The 20094-nt window shown below is 39.8% G+C and overlaps 1 protein-coding gene across 1 annotated transcript in view; it reads right to left on the bottom strand.

Annotated features, from left to right (window-relative positions):
- Window positions 1-6897: 6897 nt before the first annotated feature.
- LOC126651122 (uncharacterized) overlaps window positions 6898-20094 on the bottom strand; it is a 63547-nt gene continuing 50350 nt past the window's right edge. The window contains 14 exon segments of the mRNA XM_050336693.1: window positions 6898-7106; window positions 7328-7514; window positions 8703-8869; window positions 9238-9429; window positions 10338-10445; window positions 12951-13088; window positions 13610-13724; window positions 15140-15362; window positions 15832-15968; window positions 17445-17600; window positions 18212-18250; window positions 18762-18849; window positions 19119-19284; window positions 19851-19914. Of these exon segments, the coding sequence (XP_050192650.1) occupies window positions 6898-7106; window positions 7328-7514; window positions 8703-8869; window positions 9238-9429; window positions 10338-10445; window positions 12951-13088; window positions 13610-13724; window positions 15140-15362; window positions 15832-15968; window positions 17445-17600; window positions 18212-18250; window positions 18762-18849; window positions 19119-19284; window positions 19851-19914 (1989 nt within the window).

Below are 20094 nucleotides of genomic sequence, written 5' to 3'. Positions count from 1 at the left end.
TCCTGGAGAACTCCTTTTGCAGCTTAATTTAGAGAACAACAATCATTCTTTTTTTTTTTTAATCTGATCAGAAAAGAAGATCTGGTTGACCTTGGAAGACCTGTCATGGGACACTAAGAATACTCGTTATTAGAGCAGGCCAACTTTGCCCAGGTTGATTAGTTCAGAGAACCATTAGAATAAGTGATGATAAGTGACAGAAACCCCTCTGAAGTTGGTGAACCTTACAAAAGTTGAGATTCCCTGTCCTCAAGAAAACCTGTGGAGAAGAAGGATGGATTTTGTGTAGAGGCTTCCACATCTGAATGGAGTGAATTCCCCATAATACGCATGCTTGGCTATCTAGAATGATCTTAGGGCCTTCAGCTAAATCAAGTGCTGAAGTCACTGCTCTGAGTGACTCCACAGGGAATGCCATAAAGAAAACTCCAAGGCTCTCATTAACAACTGAACTAGTGCTATTTCATCTAAAATCTGAATGCACAAAGCTGGAAGGTTTCAATTTGTAGAACGAAAAGTAGAGGCTTCAAGTGGAATGATTTTATTTATTTACATTTCATATTTCAGTAATTTAAGGATAGATTAAGCAAAATATTGTTTTCAAAGATTTAACTGTAGTTGCCCTGGCAGCAAACCACACACTACTCCTTTAGTGTAGTACTTATCACAGTTTTATCTTGCTTATCAACATAGAATGTGCCAAAACCAGCACAGCCTTGTACATCCTCTACTGCTTAGTTTTCTTACTCACACTACAATGCAGCTTGTAGAAGCATCACTAACTTGGCAAAGGTACCTGTATTACATCTGACTAAAGAGACAAGCTGTGGAGAAATGGAGTTCCATGACAAACATGTTTTTCAACATGTTCAAATGTAGCTTTGTGATTTCTTTTGTCACAGTCTTGGACTAGTTTGAAACTGCTGATAGCTGGGTCCCCCTAAACGCCTTGCAATAGTATACATTTGCCTAGCCTTCAAACAGGCCAGGCAAAATGAGCCTGGGGTTATTCTGACAAAGTGGAAACATAACCAAGACTGGCTATTGACCATCTCATTATTCTCTGATATCTAGATATTTCTATACAAAAAACAGCTCTGGAGAGCAGAGTCAGATGGGCATTCTGGCTTGGCTACATACTCTTCCTGCTGGAGGAGTGCTGTCTTAGGCCATCAGTTTAGCAGTTAGTGAAGGAAGGATTTGTGGAGCAGGAGAAAAACTTCACAGGAGACAGGGGCACTACTGTTGTTTTTTATCTTAGCCCTGTAACAAGTAAGACAGAATCTTCTGGAAAATTATTTTAAAGCAAGTTTAAAAGTACTAGAATATACTCTAGTTAAGACATGATGATCATATTGAGAAAAGTATGGCACTTTATATCCATTATACAGAGGCATCAGCATTTGTATACATGTAGCATATAACTAGAGCAAGACTCCGATACTGAGAGTTATTACTTTGCCAGTAGAGATACTAACATCATTCATGACTTTGTACAATATTGCACTCACAGTTAAATAGTCTTTATGTTTCTTTCACGCTACAGTTACTGATACACTGAATAAAGCCCAGAACTTCCCATACCTGTCTTAGAGCTGCCTAACTGAAGTGTAAATTTATGCTGCATTTTATCTCTCTCAGTCTTCATGCATTGCAAAACTACAGTCCTCAGTGGTTACCTGTACAGTGAGAAAGTCTTCTGTGCCTGGAGTTCCCTCACCATGGGATGCTTTTCTATACTTGGAGAAAGTTTCCCAGGACTACAGTAAACTAGAAGACCACTTTCTAAAGTTTTTTAAATCACTATTCATTCTCTACATTTCTACAGGCTTACATGCAAGTTTATCATATCCTCATGAGATGGAAACCAGCAATATAACCAGTACAATGCTTCCTCCCATGGTGGGTTACAGGTCATCAGGTACCGCATCTGCAGAGATCATGGACTAGAGATTAAGAGGGACCAAGAATATGAAGGATTTTCTGAATACTCATCTGTATGTGGAACCAAAGGATTTAATCTTTAACAAATTCTAGGATATCACCTGTTAAATCTCAAAACCAAATTACGTCATATATTTAAATCTCAAAACCAAATTACATCATATTTGGTTTGATAGATGCTAAGCCAAAAGAAATGCAGCTTAAGGAAGAATCTGGAGCATGACTTTCTTTTAAGACTGGGTGTCATCCAGCTGAATAGCAGAAATTGCAAAATTAATGAAACAACTGTCAATTGCTCAAGATTTGGAAGTGCACATTAATTTATGTAGAAACTTGCAGCTCCTTACCTGATAGTTATCAGTCTCTAAGGATACTCCACTACCTCAGCAGAAGAAAGGAAATAGGAGGGGAGCAAAATAATTTACAGATTATTAGCTATGGGAGAGAAGGGTGCAATAAGTAGCAGTTGGCAGGAAAAGTCAGTCTCCTAGAGGACAAGGGACCATCTTTTCCCAGTGTTTATAGGCAGAAAAAAAGAAGAGAGAGCTGGGAGCTAGGAAGCACAGTGTGTGTATCAGGTGTCTGTAAGACCAAATGATCAGAACCCCAGCAGTGAGATTTAATGTCATGACATTTTCTGGATTAGAGACTTTTGGTTGCTATTCTTTTTAAAGGACCAGTCTATCAAGACTGCTTTGAAGAAACTTTGAAGAGGAGGGATATACCATTATCTCCATTTTAAATGTTTGTCTTCACCACCTTTTGTTCCTGATTTCCTCTTTCTTTTCTTCTTTCTATTCCTTGCCACTCTTTCTTTACCACTGACCTCTTGGATTTCCAAAATATATATTTCCTTCCTTTGTCCATCTCAATACCACATAGCTGTAATTCAATTTTTCACTTTTTCTTGAGTATTATAGTTTGATTCCTTTCTCTCCTTTCTCCCTTCTTGCTTTTTATACCTTCTGTTTTCTTAATCTTCCCCTTTGTCTCACATGCCTCCTCCATACTATATTTGTACCTCCAGAAGATTCAATTTTGAATGATGGAGGTTTGGTCATATTTGGAATAAGCATGAATACTAAAAGAATTAGGGGACATCTGGGACATCTGGATGAGATATCCAACTGCACAGAGAAAAAGGGGTATGCAATAGTGTGTTGAAGGGAATATCAAGGAGACCTCAGAGCCCTGGGAGGAAGCAACTGAAGACAGGACGGGACATCCTAGAGTTTTGATATCATCAGGCGGAGGTGTGGGAAAAGTGCTTTACAAACGCTGCAGGCGTGCTGGGCTTCAGCTGGAACCCTACAAGGGACAGACCTTCAGGAGGAACTCAAAGGTACAAAATTTGAATGGCATGAGGGACACACAGCTCTCACCCATTGCTAACTGCTGACCAGCATACCATGGCCAGGTATGGTATGCATGAGGTATGGTGTTCCTCCATGAGGAAATGAGAGCCTGATGGCCTCCTCTGCAGCATTACCTCTCTAGTAAGACAGTGAGATACTGTACACACACAGCAAAGCTACACATGTGAGCAGGTTTTGGCACAGGGTTTCTCAGAAGGGAGTACGTCTCTACCACCCACGTTCTTTATCTGCTGTGGCAAACATATTTCCCATTACTCATGTGGTGCAACCTGTAGTCATATAAATGAATAGCTCACTTCACTTAGAATGTCTGCAATAATCTCTTGTTTGATCACTTTTGTGTTACAGAACAGTGTAAAATGTTGCTGCCAACTATCCCATTAGCTTCTGCTTCCTAAGTGGCACGCACCCAATAGGACTGTCCAAATTCTCACATGCCTTGTGAGAGGTTAAAGAATCCCACCGCTGCTTTCCTTAGGTTCCTCTGGTCTGAGTCACCCCACTGAGCTGCCCAGTTCTTCATGCACCTTAGTGATAATCGGAAGGGCTGGGGCAAAGGTGCAATTGCATGCTAATCCCTTCACTTACTTGTAGATAATGAATAGGTAAGAAGGAAAAGCCAGACACAGAAAAGATGCAAAACATATTAATTACAAGTAAGGAGGTCAGCGTGTTTGTAGTTTGTAGTTCCTATTACCACATCTGCCAAGAGTTTTATCTTCTAAAACATTTAGGAAAAATCATGTAAACTTCTGCTGATACTAACACCATGATACAGCATGGTCTTAGATTTTTGCAGTGCTTCTCTCCCCCCTATCGTATTTCCTCTCCTGAAGGGATAATTCCATGAAGACACTCCTTTTTCCTGTAAAAGGGGACACTCCCAACCTGCAAAGCCAAAAAGGGCTTTTAAATGCCCACATTTACAGCTGTTACCTACATTCTTTCAATGCCTCAGTACAACCCAGAGGCACAGCACAGGAAGCATACCCCATTAGCAGCTGAACCAGAACGAAAAATGCCATCAGACAAAGCCACACAAAACTTCCATGCTGGCCTGAAAGAACGGACTACAAGGATCTTCTCTAAGCGTTCTGTGCAATTAATAATTAAAGGCAATGATAAAAAGCAAGCTGAGCATACCAAATTAACCAACCCCCTAAGTCACAAACAAAGCACCTCTACTAAACAGTGACCGGGAGTGCTGATAGATGGTAGTCAGGAGAACAGGCCACCACTGAGGAGCAATCACCTGGAGACACTTCTACATCTCAGAGAAGAAGAAAACAACTGCAGATGACATGACAGGGCTGGTGTCTTTCCCCTCTGCTCAAGGGGTTGCTACATATCTCTGGGTGAAGGCAGCCGGTGCCCCACAAAAAGGTTGTCTGGATGCAGGCTTAAGCCAGACCTTTTTAAGGATCTGTAGTAATGCAGGACATGTAGGTATTTTCAGGGTAACAAGCAAGGGCTTTGCTTGTGACTCAGGGGACTGTAGGTTTATCTGAAAGAAGAAAGGCATGGATGTTTCAGGATTGCAAGGGGAGAACTGACAAGAAGATCCAGTCATGTCTAAGAGCTTTTCCCACAGTGAGAACATCTCTAGGAGCTATCATGTGGGTCTGGTCAAACTGCTGGGAGGTGGGACACACTCAGCCACTGGCAGGTGCAGCAGCAGCCCACTGGGAATAAATGGGGCCTGCCTCTGTTAAACTAGCTGTTGCTGGTTTAACAGAAGAAGACATGAAGAGAAGCAAAAGGATATAGTTAAAGGCAGAGATGGGAAGAGAGAGGCAGGATTCTTGAAATTTGGTGTCATCAAAGGACTTGGATGTCCAGGGTAGGAACTTCATTTGCAGATCTTTATGATGCCTGAAACCTCAGCTACAAGATGGGGTGCTGGGAGAAGTAGCAAATGCATGTGTCACACCAAATGGGTTTGTCATAATGATAATCAGGGAAGCCTGGGAGGGAGCTAGAGCTGGGACAGAGGAGAGGCAATGCCCAGAGGCACCAGATGACTCAGCAACAGAGATCACAAAGAGGGGAGCCCTTGATGAGCACCAGCAAGTAAACAGCCATTTCAGCACATGAGAGGTTTGAACCAGGGCTGCAAATTGGACAAAGGTGTGAGGGCCTGGAAAATCAGCTGGGTTAAGGACACAGCACACCCAAGGGTCTGAGTTCATCAGAGGTGAACATGGGAGACTAAAGTCAACAAAGGCTAGAGGAATACATGGCATAAAGGAATGCTTGAAGGAAGAGAGACAGATTAGGATAGCAAGAAGGAAGAGAAATTTTCAGCCTTTTCAAATTAAAAATTTACTTTCTGTTTTGGTTAAAATACAAGATATTCATAGCTCTGTGTTTACCATTACATGTTACTTCAGCACAGACAAGTTGCTGCATTTCATTTAAATTTGAAGTAATTAAGGGCTGACTGAAGCATTAAATCCTTTTTTTAGATTAGTATCTTTGTTGTAATTAAACAGGTTTACATAGTATTTTTCTTACTGAAATCCTTCATAAAGGAAATAATTATTTTAGTTTTCATCTCAAAAATAAGCAGTTTCAAAAAATTACCTTGTGCTATTCACAGTAGTTGCATAGATCCTGTGTTGCTTGTAGACATTCTGGGATTGACAACGTCATTACCCATGAATTACCCATGGATATCAGTGTGAAGAACTTAGCTTGCCTTCTGACCACAAAATCTGTCTCTCACTTTTTGATGTTTTAATTCTCACATCCCATAATAACAAGAAATCCCATCCCATAATAACAAGAAATACTACATAAACTATTGATTAATTGGATACGGATACTGGGCTGGATCCTCTAAATACCATGACAATTCAGTGAAAAGCAGAACCTTGGATTTAGCACTTACGCCTGCACTAGAAGAGCTGATCCTGACTCACGGTATGGTTTGAATTTCCAAGAGATTTTCAAAAACTAAATACTGGTGTAATAAATCTTTTACATTCAGAAGTATAGAAAATGTGTGTTTTCCATGTGACATCTCAGATTATCTTTTATGTTTATCTTTGCACATTATTTCTAACAAAATTTCTTACTGACAGTATGGAAAATATAGTTTTTATGTTCTTTGAAATTGTCTAAATTTATTTTGTATTTTTCTGTTGCACTAGATTCATAATAAATTAAATATATAAATAGCTAATTTTAGCTAATTTAGCTAATTTGTCTTCCCTTCGCATATAACTTCTGGTAATGTACTGAATTTTGAAAGAATTTGCACTGCTGTCCCAGATTCATGCATTTAAAAAACTTGCTAATGAACCCCATATTTCCTAATCTTTAACTTACATGCATACACTGCATGAAAAAAAAAAAAGCTCACCAGCAGTGAAAGCCAACATAAGTAAAGCACAAGCCTAATCATTATCTTGTTTGATTGGTTTAACTAGGATTGCCATGTGGTAGAGAGAAACCACAGGCTGAGACAAGTCTGTAGTTTCCAAAGTTTATTGTGCTCATTCACAGGCAGGTCTTGATTCTTTTGCAGGAAGAAAAAAAAATCATTCAGGTGTTTTTGTGAAACTCAGGAGAGTGTTTATTTTTTGCGCTGTCGTTTCTGCTCTATGGCTGAATTCAAAGCCTGAAGGATCAGGTGTTGGTTGTTCTGAATGTTGTAGCTGGTCAGTTCTATCAGCTTGTCAAAATCCTCCCCTTTGTAGGTAAAGCTGTTTAAGCAGTACGGGGAAAAAATGGTGGAAACATCCACGTTGCCCTGCTCCATCTCAGCAGGGCTGCGCTCCACACCTGACAAACAAAGGAAGGTTGTCAATGAGGTAGAGATTTGGTCCCACCTCCCACTTTCTAGCCGGGGCACAAGTTACTCCTCACTACCTTGACAATTGCATTTCTTGCACATGGGAAGCACAGCAGGGGAGGGAGGAGACCACACTAGACCATGTCTCCCATCCCAACACAGGCAACGAGCAGGCAGGTGGTGGGAGGACCATCTCTGTCCCATTGCTTACCTGGTTCTTTGTATTTTCTGAAGGAGTCATTCACCAGTGGGAAAAACACCACTGTCGGTGCCTCTGGGGTCTCTGTGTCTTCAAAGATGTAGCACTCCTTTAGATTTTTCTTTTCTTCTTCACTCATGTGGATTTTGGGAAATGGGATTCCCTGTTTTTGGAAGTACTTGGAGGCTTCTTCCAAAGGCTGAATTCAGATAGAAAAAATAAAAGGTCAGAAATTCTGCTGCACCCCACCACTTTTCCTAATGTACAATGCATCCATCAAAAGACCTTCACACAGATATGGAAGCAGGGTTTGCTGTCAATATTTCTGCTGTCCTTGTCTCTTACATGAGATATTAAGTACTAGTTATTAACAGAACAACAGTTCAGGGCTCAGCCTCCAACTTGCACTCCTGATGGTTGTTCTACCTCACCCTCCTCAACAGCCTTAACCTACAAGACAGGTAAGATGTTCAAGGCTGTAAGAAGGGTGGCTTAGAAGCTTAGGATACAGAAACACACCTCTCCTGGAGAAAATCCTGAAATGAGAAGAATGGACAGGAATCTGAAATAGTACGGTTTTTAAACGTAGATTCAGATAAGTACAAACACTTTTTGACTCAGTATGAAATATTTAAAAGTCTCTAACCGTTTTAGATACCTTAGGATGTTTCTGAAAAGTGATGTAAGCAAAGAGTGATTTGGGAGCAAACACCGTCTAAACTGAAATGTCAATCTTGCAGTAATTTTTGAAAATAGGATTTTTTTTTTCTGAGTCTGGTTGGTACTTATGAAAATTTTCATCTTCAAGAACTCCTGTCTTATCCATATCTAGTAACAGGAATTATATACCAGATTATTAGTTGGTATTTGAAAAAGCAGATATGCTGTCAAAGGACAATTCTTTTCCACAGTTTGAAACAACAACAAAAAAATCAGTTACTGTTCTAATGGCAACTGGACAAATTACTTCTAATTATACTGCATGTGGGTAACTTTAGATGGATATCACAAGACAACCAAAATGAGTTCATCAGTGGTGGTCGCAGTACCAGATAAGCACTCCATGAGAAGTGTTGTCTTGACAGCCATATCAAGATCACAGGAGCACACATGTCTAGGAGATAGCATTTAGCTGTTAGAGGGTTAATTCAAATGAAATATTTAGAAAAAACTGATACTACTAATGTTCTCTTTAGGAGATTTGCCACATTTTACCAGCACCACTTGAGAGACCTAGGCATCTGCACAATGGAATCTGCAGACCAAGAATCCTTCTCTCCCGTAAGTTTATTCTACATAAATTATTCTGAATTGTCAGGACTTAAGGAGGGCTAAGAGGACTAAAAGGCAGTAGTTATTATCAAAGAAAATAGAGTGGTCATCGCACCAGTGTCTGTGATCCAGAAGAATAGTTTAAGTGCAGGACAACATCCACTTTCCTCTCCGGCCTCATGAGTGGTGGATAGCTAATATCGATGTATCCTGCTGTGTCTGCCAGGCACATGAACTCTGCTGTTTGTGTCAGCTGGCTGGGGAAATGTTCTAGTACAGTATCTAAAAGGAAATTTTTTTTACAATGAGTGAATCACTGAAGAAGTAATATATCTGTTTTTGACAATTAAGGGAGGAAAAAATTACTCTTTAATCTCCATTACATTTTCTTTCCAAGATCCTGGAAGCTCAGACTTGACACAGAAAAGAGAGACCTGTTCAAGGTAAAAAGACAGAGCTCTTTCAATTCTCTCTGAAGAGCAGTAATTCCTTTTCCCTGGAATCAAGGGAATTCCTAAAGCTGATTTGGCTGGATGAAATTTAAATAGTTATCTTGAAATATTTGTTTTCAAATGTTCATTCTTTGCGTTCTCTTCACTGATGAAAAAAACCATATAAGAAGGTAACAAATAATATTCAAGGGTGTTTACCTTTCCACATACAGAAGTTTTTGCTTTGAAGATATGCATTGTGTAGTTGAAACCCTTTCAGGAAGTTGTAGAACTTCGAAAAAATCACCCGCTCTGTCAGCAGCCGCCGAATAATGCCCATGATACCACATTCAGGGGTCACTAAGTAAGTCTCCAACTCATGGCTCCCATCTGGTGAAGAGGGCTCATCTTCTGAAGGGGAGAGAAGATGAACAAATTGTTGTTTAGATACAGTTCTTTGCAATACTTAAAATACCAGAAGGCATCTAATACTTGCTAGAGAAAAGAAGATCCTAATAAGACATGGCAACATACAATTAAATAAGTGTCAAAGTAGGAACAAGAAAGAAATCAATCTTCAATAAAGCATATTCCATGAAAAACAGAGTCAAAATGGCAACAAACTTGCTCAAGCTGGAAAAAGTGATCTCCTGTTTGATAGAACCCATAGGCTGATTCCCTGTGTGAAGCTCAGGGTAGGCTGAGAATCTGGACCCAATTCTTTAAAAATTGATACAAACTGGCTTTGCAAAAAAAAAAAAAAAAAAAAAAAGCTTTCAGGAGACTTAGATATCCAGGAAAGAGCATAGAAAAAGGGTTGTGCTAAATGGCACCTTATCAGATTGGGAAAGGGGCCAATGACTTTCTATCACAGGCTTTTATTAGCTTGGGATTCTGCCACACTTCCATGGGAGAAAGTGATGAAAAGCCCATAAACCAAACTCACTAACCACATTTGAACAAAAGAAGGACAGTCAACACCTCTAAGAAAAACACAGGTTTACAACAAGATCAAAGAAAACTGGAATGGAGCTCCACATAATTGCTTTATCTAAGTCTTCAACAACAACATAAGGAAAGCACCATCTGCTGAGGCAAAGAGAGAACACAGCACTGACATGTTTGTTAGCACATGAAAGTTCACTGAAGGGCCCCTGGCAAAGACTGTTTATAAGCTTGAATAGTTTCATATTTGCATCAATTCAGTCCAAGGGAAACTAATGGAAATAATATTGCTATGAAAGAATTCAGAGGGGAAACCTAGTTCAATATAACTGGCAACATGAAATCTTATGAGATAAAACAGAAATTTAACTAACCAACATCAACAGCCCTGTGTTGGGTACATCTCAGTGAGCGCCTTTCTGTAGGATTTGATGAATGCCAGGCATCCAAGAGATTGTAGGAAAAGACATTGCTCCATAGGCCTGTACAGTGGTAGAGAACAGGGAAACTTCTTCAGAAACGTTTCAATGGGAAATATCACTAAAAAAAAAAATAACCTCTCAGCTTTGCAAGGGGTATTGGAAAGACTCAAGGTTTTCAAATTAACACCAAAACTTGTGTGAAGTTCTTTTTAGCAACTAGTATTCTGTCCTCAAAGAGGAACCTAAATAGTTTAAAACACTGTGCAAGTCCTTTAGCCACTATAATTCATTGTCACATACAAACCAACATTTTCCATACTATAAACAGCTGTCTGGTCTACAAACTATGTCATGTACAAGTGGATTTTCAGTTAAAGTTTGGAAGCTACTCCTGAACAGCTAAGAGTCAAATGGTTAGAGCACAGTTTGGGATTGTCTGCAGAATAGTCCTTTAATACAAGACATCTTCACTGCCCCTTGTAAGATTTCTCTTTGCATGAGGTCTTGTCAATAAGACTTCTCTTCCTCTCCTCATTTTTCTCACCTGCATAGTCCTTCTTCCACTTTTTCCCTCCCACTTAAAAGAACATCTAAAAATATCTCTGAAGTGCAGAAATCTCAAGAAGTCTCCTGGATCTTGGAAAGTATCTCTTCCTCCACAACTGTGCCACAGGCCTTGAGAGGAAGAAGGCAGTGCTATGCTTTGCCTTGAAAATCTCCAGCAGTGAAAGTTCTGTGAAAGCCATACATTGCAAAGGATGCAATAATTTGAGTTGCACAGTACAACAATTTTTCATTCCATGAATTAGCAACAGATAAACAGTTTTCTTTTAAACCTGGTTTGCTCATGAAGTGGGACAGGAAGCCAAGGATCTGCTTCATAGGAAGTTCTTGTAAGAATAGGACTGACTTAAGAAATGTTAAAAATTCATAATTAAGAAATCACATTGGGGCTCTCTGGCTCTACACTTAGATGGCAACCAGAGTTCATTTGCACATAATTACTGGCTAGTTTCTGTCAAGACAACCTCCTCTCTCTGCAGCTTGAGAAGCTTCTGTTCAGCCCTGCTGTGAGAAGGCAACTCCTCTGGTTTCTCCTGTCTTCTCTTGCTGTCTTTTCACTCCATAACTCTTCCAGCTCCCTCAGCCCTGGGACACTGTTTCTGCATTTTAATGCCTTTCAAATATTGTTGTGTCCCCAGAACTTGGTTATAATTACATAGCAATGTTGCCCTCTTGTACTGAATTTTCTTGGTACCTATATTTGCTGAAGTAAGTACTATGGAGAGACACAGTAACTTTTACTAGGCTGACAGAGATGAAAAGAGCGGACAAGCTTTCATAAACCCCAGGCATTCTTCTGGAAACCTGAGGATCTTATATCCCCATAAGCTCATCCAGTCTTTCCAGCTCTAGCCACTGCTCTTATAAAAGGTTGTTCCTCTCCCCGCAAATGACACCTTGCTTTTATCCTTAAACAATCATGCTATTACTAATAGTACCTTTTAATTGTAACCCAAGAGGGCATTGCATGTGATATCACTAGATGGCAACATTACTTTAACTCTCTACCTTATCCTTTATGAAGATACACCTGTGGCTGTGGGGTCACCTGCCTCAGGTGCTGAGAGCGAAGAGAAGAGAGCTCTGCCCAGGCTGGATGTGTTGGGTGTGGTTGCTACCCAGACACCTCAGGTATGGACACACTACCCCACTGTTATTGAGAAACTGCAATGCATGAACACCAATATGCATGGTGTTGCTGTCTGTGTGGATTTTTCCCTTTATAAGTAAACCATTTCTTGCCCCTGTCTTTGCTGTTCTGTTGTGTGATGTGCTTATTTACATGTAAAATATCTGTTGTTAAGGGTTTAAGAATTGGTGGACTTGGCTGCAGAACTCTTCATCCCAGAGAACGAACATACAAAGGGATGTAGTACAAATTTCCAGTATTATGCAAAATTAAAAGAAGAATTCCATAAAAGCTGCAAAGCTGTTTTTCATAAATTGCTGGATGCTACCAACTTTGCTGAAATAAGAATGATAAAACTCAGTGATATATCATAAGTAACAAAATTACAAAGGATTTAGACTACTATTAAACTTGAAAAAATATTGGTAGCAGTTCAGAAAACTACTAAAAATTGCCATATTTTATCATAAACTCAGTAACAACATTGCTTTTTGTTACAATATCATGCCATTCATAGCCAAATTTGATTTTAAGATTACAGTTTCGAAATACTCAGGTTTTTTGTGGAACTCTGCTGCTGACTGGTTCAAAACGAGCCTTACCTTTTCAAGCAGCCCTGAAACTTCAGAGCATGAAAGTCACTATTCAAGACAAAAGCAACAGCGAACAATGTGATTTGAAATTTCCTCTAAGTATTTTTTAGCTCATCTCCGGTGTCTAAGGAATTCAGTCAGAGGTGAGAACGACACGATGTACAACTGTTTTCAGTCCTGCATGATGCCAGGCACTGGTTGCAATATGCAGGGTTTGCCTTATTTTAAATATAAAGTACATTTTTATGCAATGCAAATTTTTGCAATGGAGTACATCACCTTTCATGAAACAGATCCGTGATTCTGGGAGCTTCTTCATAAGGCGACCCATGAAGAACTCACTGCCAAAATCCTCTGCACGGATGAAGGCACCATATTTTAAGAATCCAACCTCATAAGGGGTGAACTCCACCCATTCTGCAGAGACACAAAACAAACTTTAAAATCTCATTCCTATTCCTACTCCCCTGCAGGAAGGGCTCTGAAATGGTAAAAAAAGCACCTGCAGGACAAACCTATCATCAGGGCAACCACAGCCTGGCCTTCCTCAGGATAAGGAGGTATAATTCAGCTGGTTTCAACTGCTCACTCAGTAATCTTTCCCAATCTCATTCATTCAGAACTTTCTAATGACCATCTCCACAAAGAACATAAGTGAATTTTATATCAAAAGGGGTCACCCTGTTACCCCACATGTGGAGCTAAGATTTGTAAGTACCTTGGCTGTCTTTAAACACCTCCCCAAGATTTCTCCTGCCCTCTAGAAGATGAATTTCTCCCACAGCCTAGACACAAAGTTTAGAAATGGAAAAAGAAGTTAAGGAGGAAAAGAAACTGTTTATAAAAGCTATGGTTCAGCAGTACAAGAGGTTGCAGCACATGTAGTAACTAATAATGCAGAACATTTAAACACCAAGTGAGCCCAGGTTTGCCATCACCTTTGAACTCTGAAAGGCTGTAGTCTTCTTTGATGTTGAGGATCATGTAGATAGGTAGGGGATTTTGACCCTGATTCAATGCCTGTTGCTCATCTGAGAGTTTGTGGTTATTTTTCTGTGAATTGATGAGAGACAAAGGGCAAAATCAAGGGACCTTCTGGTCATGGTCTATGGGCTTGCAAGATTGCAGCAAAATGAATATCTGTTTCCCTCTTAATTTCCTTATTCTCTATACTCATTTTGCATCCAAACATTTTTTAACCAAGGCATGATACAAACATTTACAATCCACATCAGCTTATTTAATTACAGGTAGAGCTGTAGAACATTTTTTGAAAAAACAATCTTCTGCTCTTCCCAGTAAATACATCCACTTCACATAGATATTTAAGTTCTCACAAGGAGGAACAGAAGAAAAGAAACCAAGTAAGGACTCTGCAGGTAGGTGCTCAGACACTCACACTTGTAGAAAGAGACACAGGTTTTCTGCCCTACAAAATAACCCTTGAACAGCTAATTATGCATCAAGAGAAATGTGGAAAAAAATCTCTCAGCAAGTTTACAGACGACACTAAGTTGATTGGGAGTGTTGATCTGCTGAAGAGTAGGAAGGCTCTAGAGTGGATCTGGACAGGCTGGATCAATGGGCCAAGGCCAGCGGTATGAGGTTCAATAAGGTGAAGGGCCAGGTCCTGCAACTGGGTCACAGCAACCCCACGCAGCCCTAAAGGCCAGGGGAAGAGTGGCTGGAAAGCTACTCAGCAGAAAAGAACCTGGGGGTGCTGTTTGACAGCTGACTGAACACAAGCCAGCAGTGTGCCCAGGTGGCCAAGAAGGCCAATGGCATCCTGACCTGTAGCAGAAATAGTGTGGCCAGCAGGACCCCCTGTACTCAGTACTTGTGAGGCTGCACCTTGAGTACTGCATTCAGTTTTGGGTCTCCCACTACAAGAAAGACACTGAGGTGCTGGAGCGTGGTCGGAGACGGGCAATGGAGATGGTGAAGGGTTTAGATAAAAAGTCTTACGGGGAGTGGCTGAGGGAGCTGGGGGTTGTTTAGCCTGTAGAAAAGGAGACTCAGAGGAGACCTTATCACTTTCTACAACTGCCTGAAACGAGATTGTAGACAACTAGAGATTGATTTCTTCTTCCAAGTAACAAGTCATAAGACAGGAGGAAATGGACTCAAGTTGTGCTGAGAGAGGTTTAGACTGGATACTAGGAAAGATTTCTTCACTGGAAGGCTGGAACAGGTTCCCCAGGGAAGAGGTGGAATCACCATCTGTGAAAGTGTTCAAAACATATGTAGATGTCCCACCTGGGGACATGGTTTAGCAGTGAACATGGCAGTGATAAGGGTTGGACTTGATGATCTCAGAGGTCTTTTCCAACCTCAACAGTTCTAAAATCCCTCATTATTCAGCAGAAATCATCTGCTGGAAGATGCTGGCATGCTCTCAGGCTAGCATCTGCCCCTGGAGCTTCATATTCTATACAACAGTATTCAGTAGCTGTTAGGGAAAATACTACCCCATCACTTAATGCTTTTTCCAGCAGAAGCCCCCAGAAATCAACGCTAGAGATCTGGTAACCCTCTTGCTTCCGCAGCTTTAGCTCCTTGGCATAGTATTTCAAGCTTTCCAGGGAAAAGCAGCTTAGCTTGCATTTGGTCATATGTCTGCGGACTTCACCAATCGGTCTGGATAGATCCTTATGTGACCACTCAGGGTTCTGATACAAATGTGACAAAGTCCTGCAGAAAAAGAAAGGAAGTACATTGTCATATGCTTGAGGCCCTCCCACTTTTTAGACTTAGATTTAAGGTCCACATCAAATGAACCAGCTGAAGTTCATTACAAACATCTTGGGCTCGTTTATTATTGAAAAGATTTTTTGAGTTAGACGAACTCTCCCAAATCACTAGTGAAATCTGAGGGCTTGCAAAAAGCCCCTCCTTGCTATTAAGGTTTATGCATAAGGCTGTGATATGCACCACAGTGACTCAGCAGGAAAGATCCTAGAGCTGAAATAAAAAGTCAAGGAAAATGTTGTTCCCTGGAAGAAGTGTCTACACTGGCTCAGCCAATGTGCTCCTAATGCAGCAATGAAAAACGCTTGAGACTGAACCAGTACATCCTTCTTCACCAAAATGAAGAGGATAGATAACTCACACAGCAGGCTATAGAAGTGATGAAGGATGCCTGTGTTCAGGATCTCCTTACCATGTTGAACCAGATGACCCAGTGATGTATGAAATAGCATCCAAGAGACCCAGCTTTTGAAGACCCAGCAGGTTGCCTAGCAGAGATGTCAGTGCCCGGGTGCCACCTCCTGTTGTCATAACTGCTACAACAGGTATCTGTTTAAACATCAACACAGCAGTGGTAAGCAGCACCTTTTTTACCAGCACATGTGGTCAGAGCTGAGTCAATTGTAGCCTTTCAGTCCCACAAGAAATTCCGACATTTCACCATTTCCCCAAGTCAGAGGTAAAAAGATGAAAACTGGGTAGTTTGCACAGGGAAAAAAAAAAAAAAAAAAAAAGGTAAATAGCAGATTTTGAGGATTTTCATTAAAATCAATCATTTTTAATTCTAAATTGTTGCATTCTGGCTTACCAAAACTGCTCAAAACTTATGGTTTCAAAGCATTTGAATATTAGACTGAATTTTCCTTACCAAAATATCATCACATGAGAGCTGTATTTTGAAAAGAAGCAGAGCTCATCCTCTCTTGTAAGTCAAATATAATGGCTAGATTACATTTTCTACAAAGTACCTAGAGCATATAATTGCAGTGATGAAGTCTAATTGCATAGAAATCTCGATTGTGTTACAGGAAGATAAATTCCATCCAAGGAACCCACTGAGAGAAGACAAGCCAATTGACATTTCCTACACACATTTCCAGGCAATTGCATCAAAGAAATACTCAGCTGTTTCCTGATTCAAATCGAACATTTCAGTTCAAAGCAAAGTACTTTGATTTGGGTTTATCTGACCATAAGGAAATATTCTGTTGCTGGAAAATCTGAAATTAGTAGTTAGAAGTACTTCTCCCTAAAAAAATTGCATACCTAAGAAACTGGTTTTTTTTTTACTAAAACTAGTGTGCCAATGAGAAACAATACGATCAGTTTGTGAGCAGAGGCAGCATCTATGTGTTTCCAAAGCAATGCTGTCATATATTGCCTAACACGCCTTTGGTCCACCTGTCCTGGACAAATGGAAAAGCACAGATAAAAAAACCCACTCTCAAAATAAAAACTTCTTTATTTCTGAAGTTCCTGATCACAGACCGTGTTCCTGCCCTGAAGTTCCAACCATCCCCATGCCACCATGGGCTGAACTAATATGAACACTGACTCAGACAAGCAGATCAGACAAAAACGTTCAGTGTCTTTGTGTTGTTTGAGGAACTACAGCTGAGATGATGATCACCAGAGGAGAGAGTCTGTGATAAGAAACCTCATGAGTCAGTGTTATGCATCACTTTAACTGTTAGATTTTCTCCCTCCAAAAATCCGATAATATAAAATACCTTATGGGGCCTTGGTGACTGAATGATCAGCTAAAAGAGTAGGACTATTCAAGTCTATAATTCACAAATGAAAAATAAATAAATAAAAAAAAAAGGCAAAAAAGGCTGATTTAAGGCATTCTGTTTTCTTGATAAATATGTACCCTGCCTCTCACCTTTCATCTAAACATTTCTCAACATTTTATGTGGGGCAGTGAATGTATCAGGGCTAGTTAAGGAATAATATGTGAATGGCTACAAGCATAACGTATTCCTGCTACACAGCATGTTACAGTCCCTATGGTCCTCCCCCTACCTCATGATCTTGAAGGTCTTGCTCTAAATGAAGTGCTTTTTTCAGAGCAGAAGCCACAAACTTCTTCCTTTTCTGCAGGAAATTTTTCTCCTCCTTACACAGATCAAACTCCAAGCGGACATCTAAGTTTCGTGACCTCAAACAAAGTCCAGAGTTGAATAGGGTGGGCATGATCACTAAAAATTAATGTCTGTACCCATGCTTACAAGTCATGACTGCTTAGAAAAGCTGCTAGTGTGGCCCAACAAAAGCATATCACAGATAATATAAATAAGGTAGAGAAAAGGCTGAGAAAGTGTAAAAAGTAGCAAAACATTACAGAAAGCAACAAAAATATTCTTATGCTGATTTTCAAGAGGTATCTAACATAAATACTGTAATTCATGTATGGATACAGTAAACAGTGGAATATTTAGAATTTGTTGCCTCAGGACCTCCAGGTTTTATAAATACAAATACTCTGGAATCTTTATAAGTAAGGAAAGTGAAGTATAAACATATTTTTCTACAGTCATAGCTCTACAGATTTGGCAGCCAGAAAACATTATTCTCCCCATCCAAACTGAACTTCTATGTAGTAGCATAACAGGAAAATTCACCCAGCGCATGTCCACCTTCTGGACATGGGTAACGAACTTGAGGTAAGGAGGTAAAAATAATCCTTGACTAAATGCTTTCTCCCTTAGTTAGAGAAAAGGGTAATAAGGAAAAAAACCTGTACAATACCTTTTTTTCACAACCACAAAACCCAAAGGCAAAATTTCTCACCAGTCATTTGATTTTACATGTAAATTGATTGTCTCATCCTAGGAAAAAAGCAAAACCACAATATAAGGACTGGACGTTATTTTATGTTCTTTCATTTCAGTCAGCTCCGAAGCCCTTTCCTTTTTCTAAAACCCCTGTTGAACCATAAAGCCATAACAATCAGAAAATCTATCTAATTTTTAAAGCTCCTCCAAATCCACTCCATTTTATTTATATCGTTTTATACTGAAGCTAAAAGAGCAATATACAGTAAAAACCAACACCAGCTCTGCCAGTGTGTTCCCTTCTGCCTCATCACTTGCACTTACTCTGACCTGCATTAGTCCCCTAGCTAGTCACAGAAATCCCTCTGTCAAACATTTGGCTGGGATTTCTGGTTCTACTTGGTTCATATGAAAATGTACAGGTCCATAACCCTCTCTGTTAGGAATCTAAGGGCACTTGTAGCTATGTACCTAGACCCCTACTTCACACTGATCTAATTAACTCATGCCTATTAATCTTTGGTCCATAGCTTCACATTTATTCTAAGAAGTGGGTATCAATCACCTTTGCTACTGCCACTTTCTCATTGAATGGAAGTGAATCCAGAGGAATAGTGAGGGATGCATGGTAGTCTTTTTTCTCTTCACCTGAAGTACACTGAAAAATAAATCATAATGTAGAAATATATTTAATGTATACACCATAAAGAAAAGCACTGTCTCCAACTTACTTTTTTCATATGAGGTCACCATTCAGTTTTCAAGTTCGTATCTAATATTTAGATGTCTTAGGTGTTACAGTGCTCTTCCAAAGCTGAAGTTCATAGAAGATGGCTCTTAATTAAAAATACATCTTTCCATTTGCCTCAGTTGAGTGTAGAAAACCATGAATTTACTGTGCTTACTCAAGCTAAGATCACATACCGAGTAGAAATGAGGCTTCTTCTCTGCAAGAGCCATGCGCAGCTCGGACAGGCTGTACTTGATGTAATGAAAGTTCAGGGGCTTCACGGGTTGCCAGAAAGAGCCCAGAGAGAGTGTCTGGCTCTCTTCATAGGATCCCTTCACTGAGAACAAGAAGTCTTTTTCTAAAAAAAAGAAATCATGAAAAATATACAGAGAAATTAATGATTATGATTCCAGAAACAGAACATTAAATGGTCATTCCAAAGTTGTCATTTTTATATATATATGCCCTTCAACAATGCTTAAAAGCCTCCAAACTATTTATCAAACAAGGGAACATTGCAAGAAGAAGGAGGAGAAGAAAACAAACAAAAACAAACCATAAAACATGAAAGAGTTTATAGAAGAGCAGTAACTGTTAAAAATTCAGACATACAGGCAGTTGGACAAAATGTAACTTGAGACAGAAATATATATCTACGGCTATTTTACAGCACCTATAAGATCCCTTGTCTCTCTAATCATTCCCTTTAATTTTAAAGTCCAGTTTTTATAATTAGTTAGCACAGACACTCTGTATATGTGAACCTGTCTATAGACTCCTAATTATCCAGTTCCTGTGCTCCATTGTAAGAACAAAGTAGGAAAATTACTGGATTAAAAAATAACACACACACCCAAAAAAAAAAAAAAAAAAAAGAGAGAGAGAATTTTTCAGGTTTTTTTTGTTTCTGGTTTGAAGCCTAACCTGAAGGTTCTTTCTTTGTCCATCTATTGTCCACCAGGACTTCCAAGCAGGAAATTTCACGCGACTGTAGCAGGGATGAACAGTGAGATAATTAAGTACATAAAACATGCCATCTCTGATTCACTTCACTGCTACCTGTCTCCAGGTACCCAGGTCCCTGGAGTCTGGAAAACTGTTCACCTTGTGTTTATCAGGCTGATAAGAGAAAGACTTTGGCACTCTGAAAACGCATCAGGTTTCAGCT

Source organism: Myiozetetes cayanensis, unplaced genomic scaffold (assembly GCF_022539395.1).
Source record: "Myiozetetes cayanensis isolate MyiCay16 unplaced genomic scaffold, myiCay2020 scf6-25, whole genome shotgun sequence".
NCBI classification, from domain to species: Eukaryota; Metazoa; Chordata; class Aves; order Passeriformes; family Tyrannidae; genus Myiozetetes; species Myiozetetes cayanensis.
The sequence above is the reverse complement of the archived record's forward strand: the minus strand, read 5'-3'. Positions and strand labels throughout refer to the sequence as shown.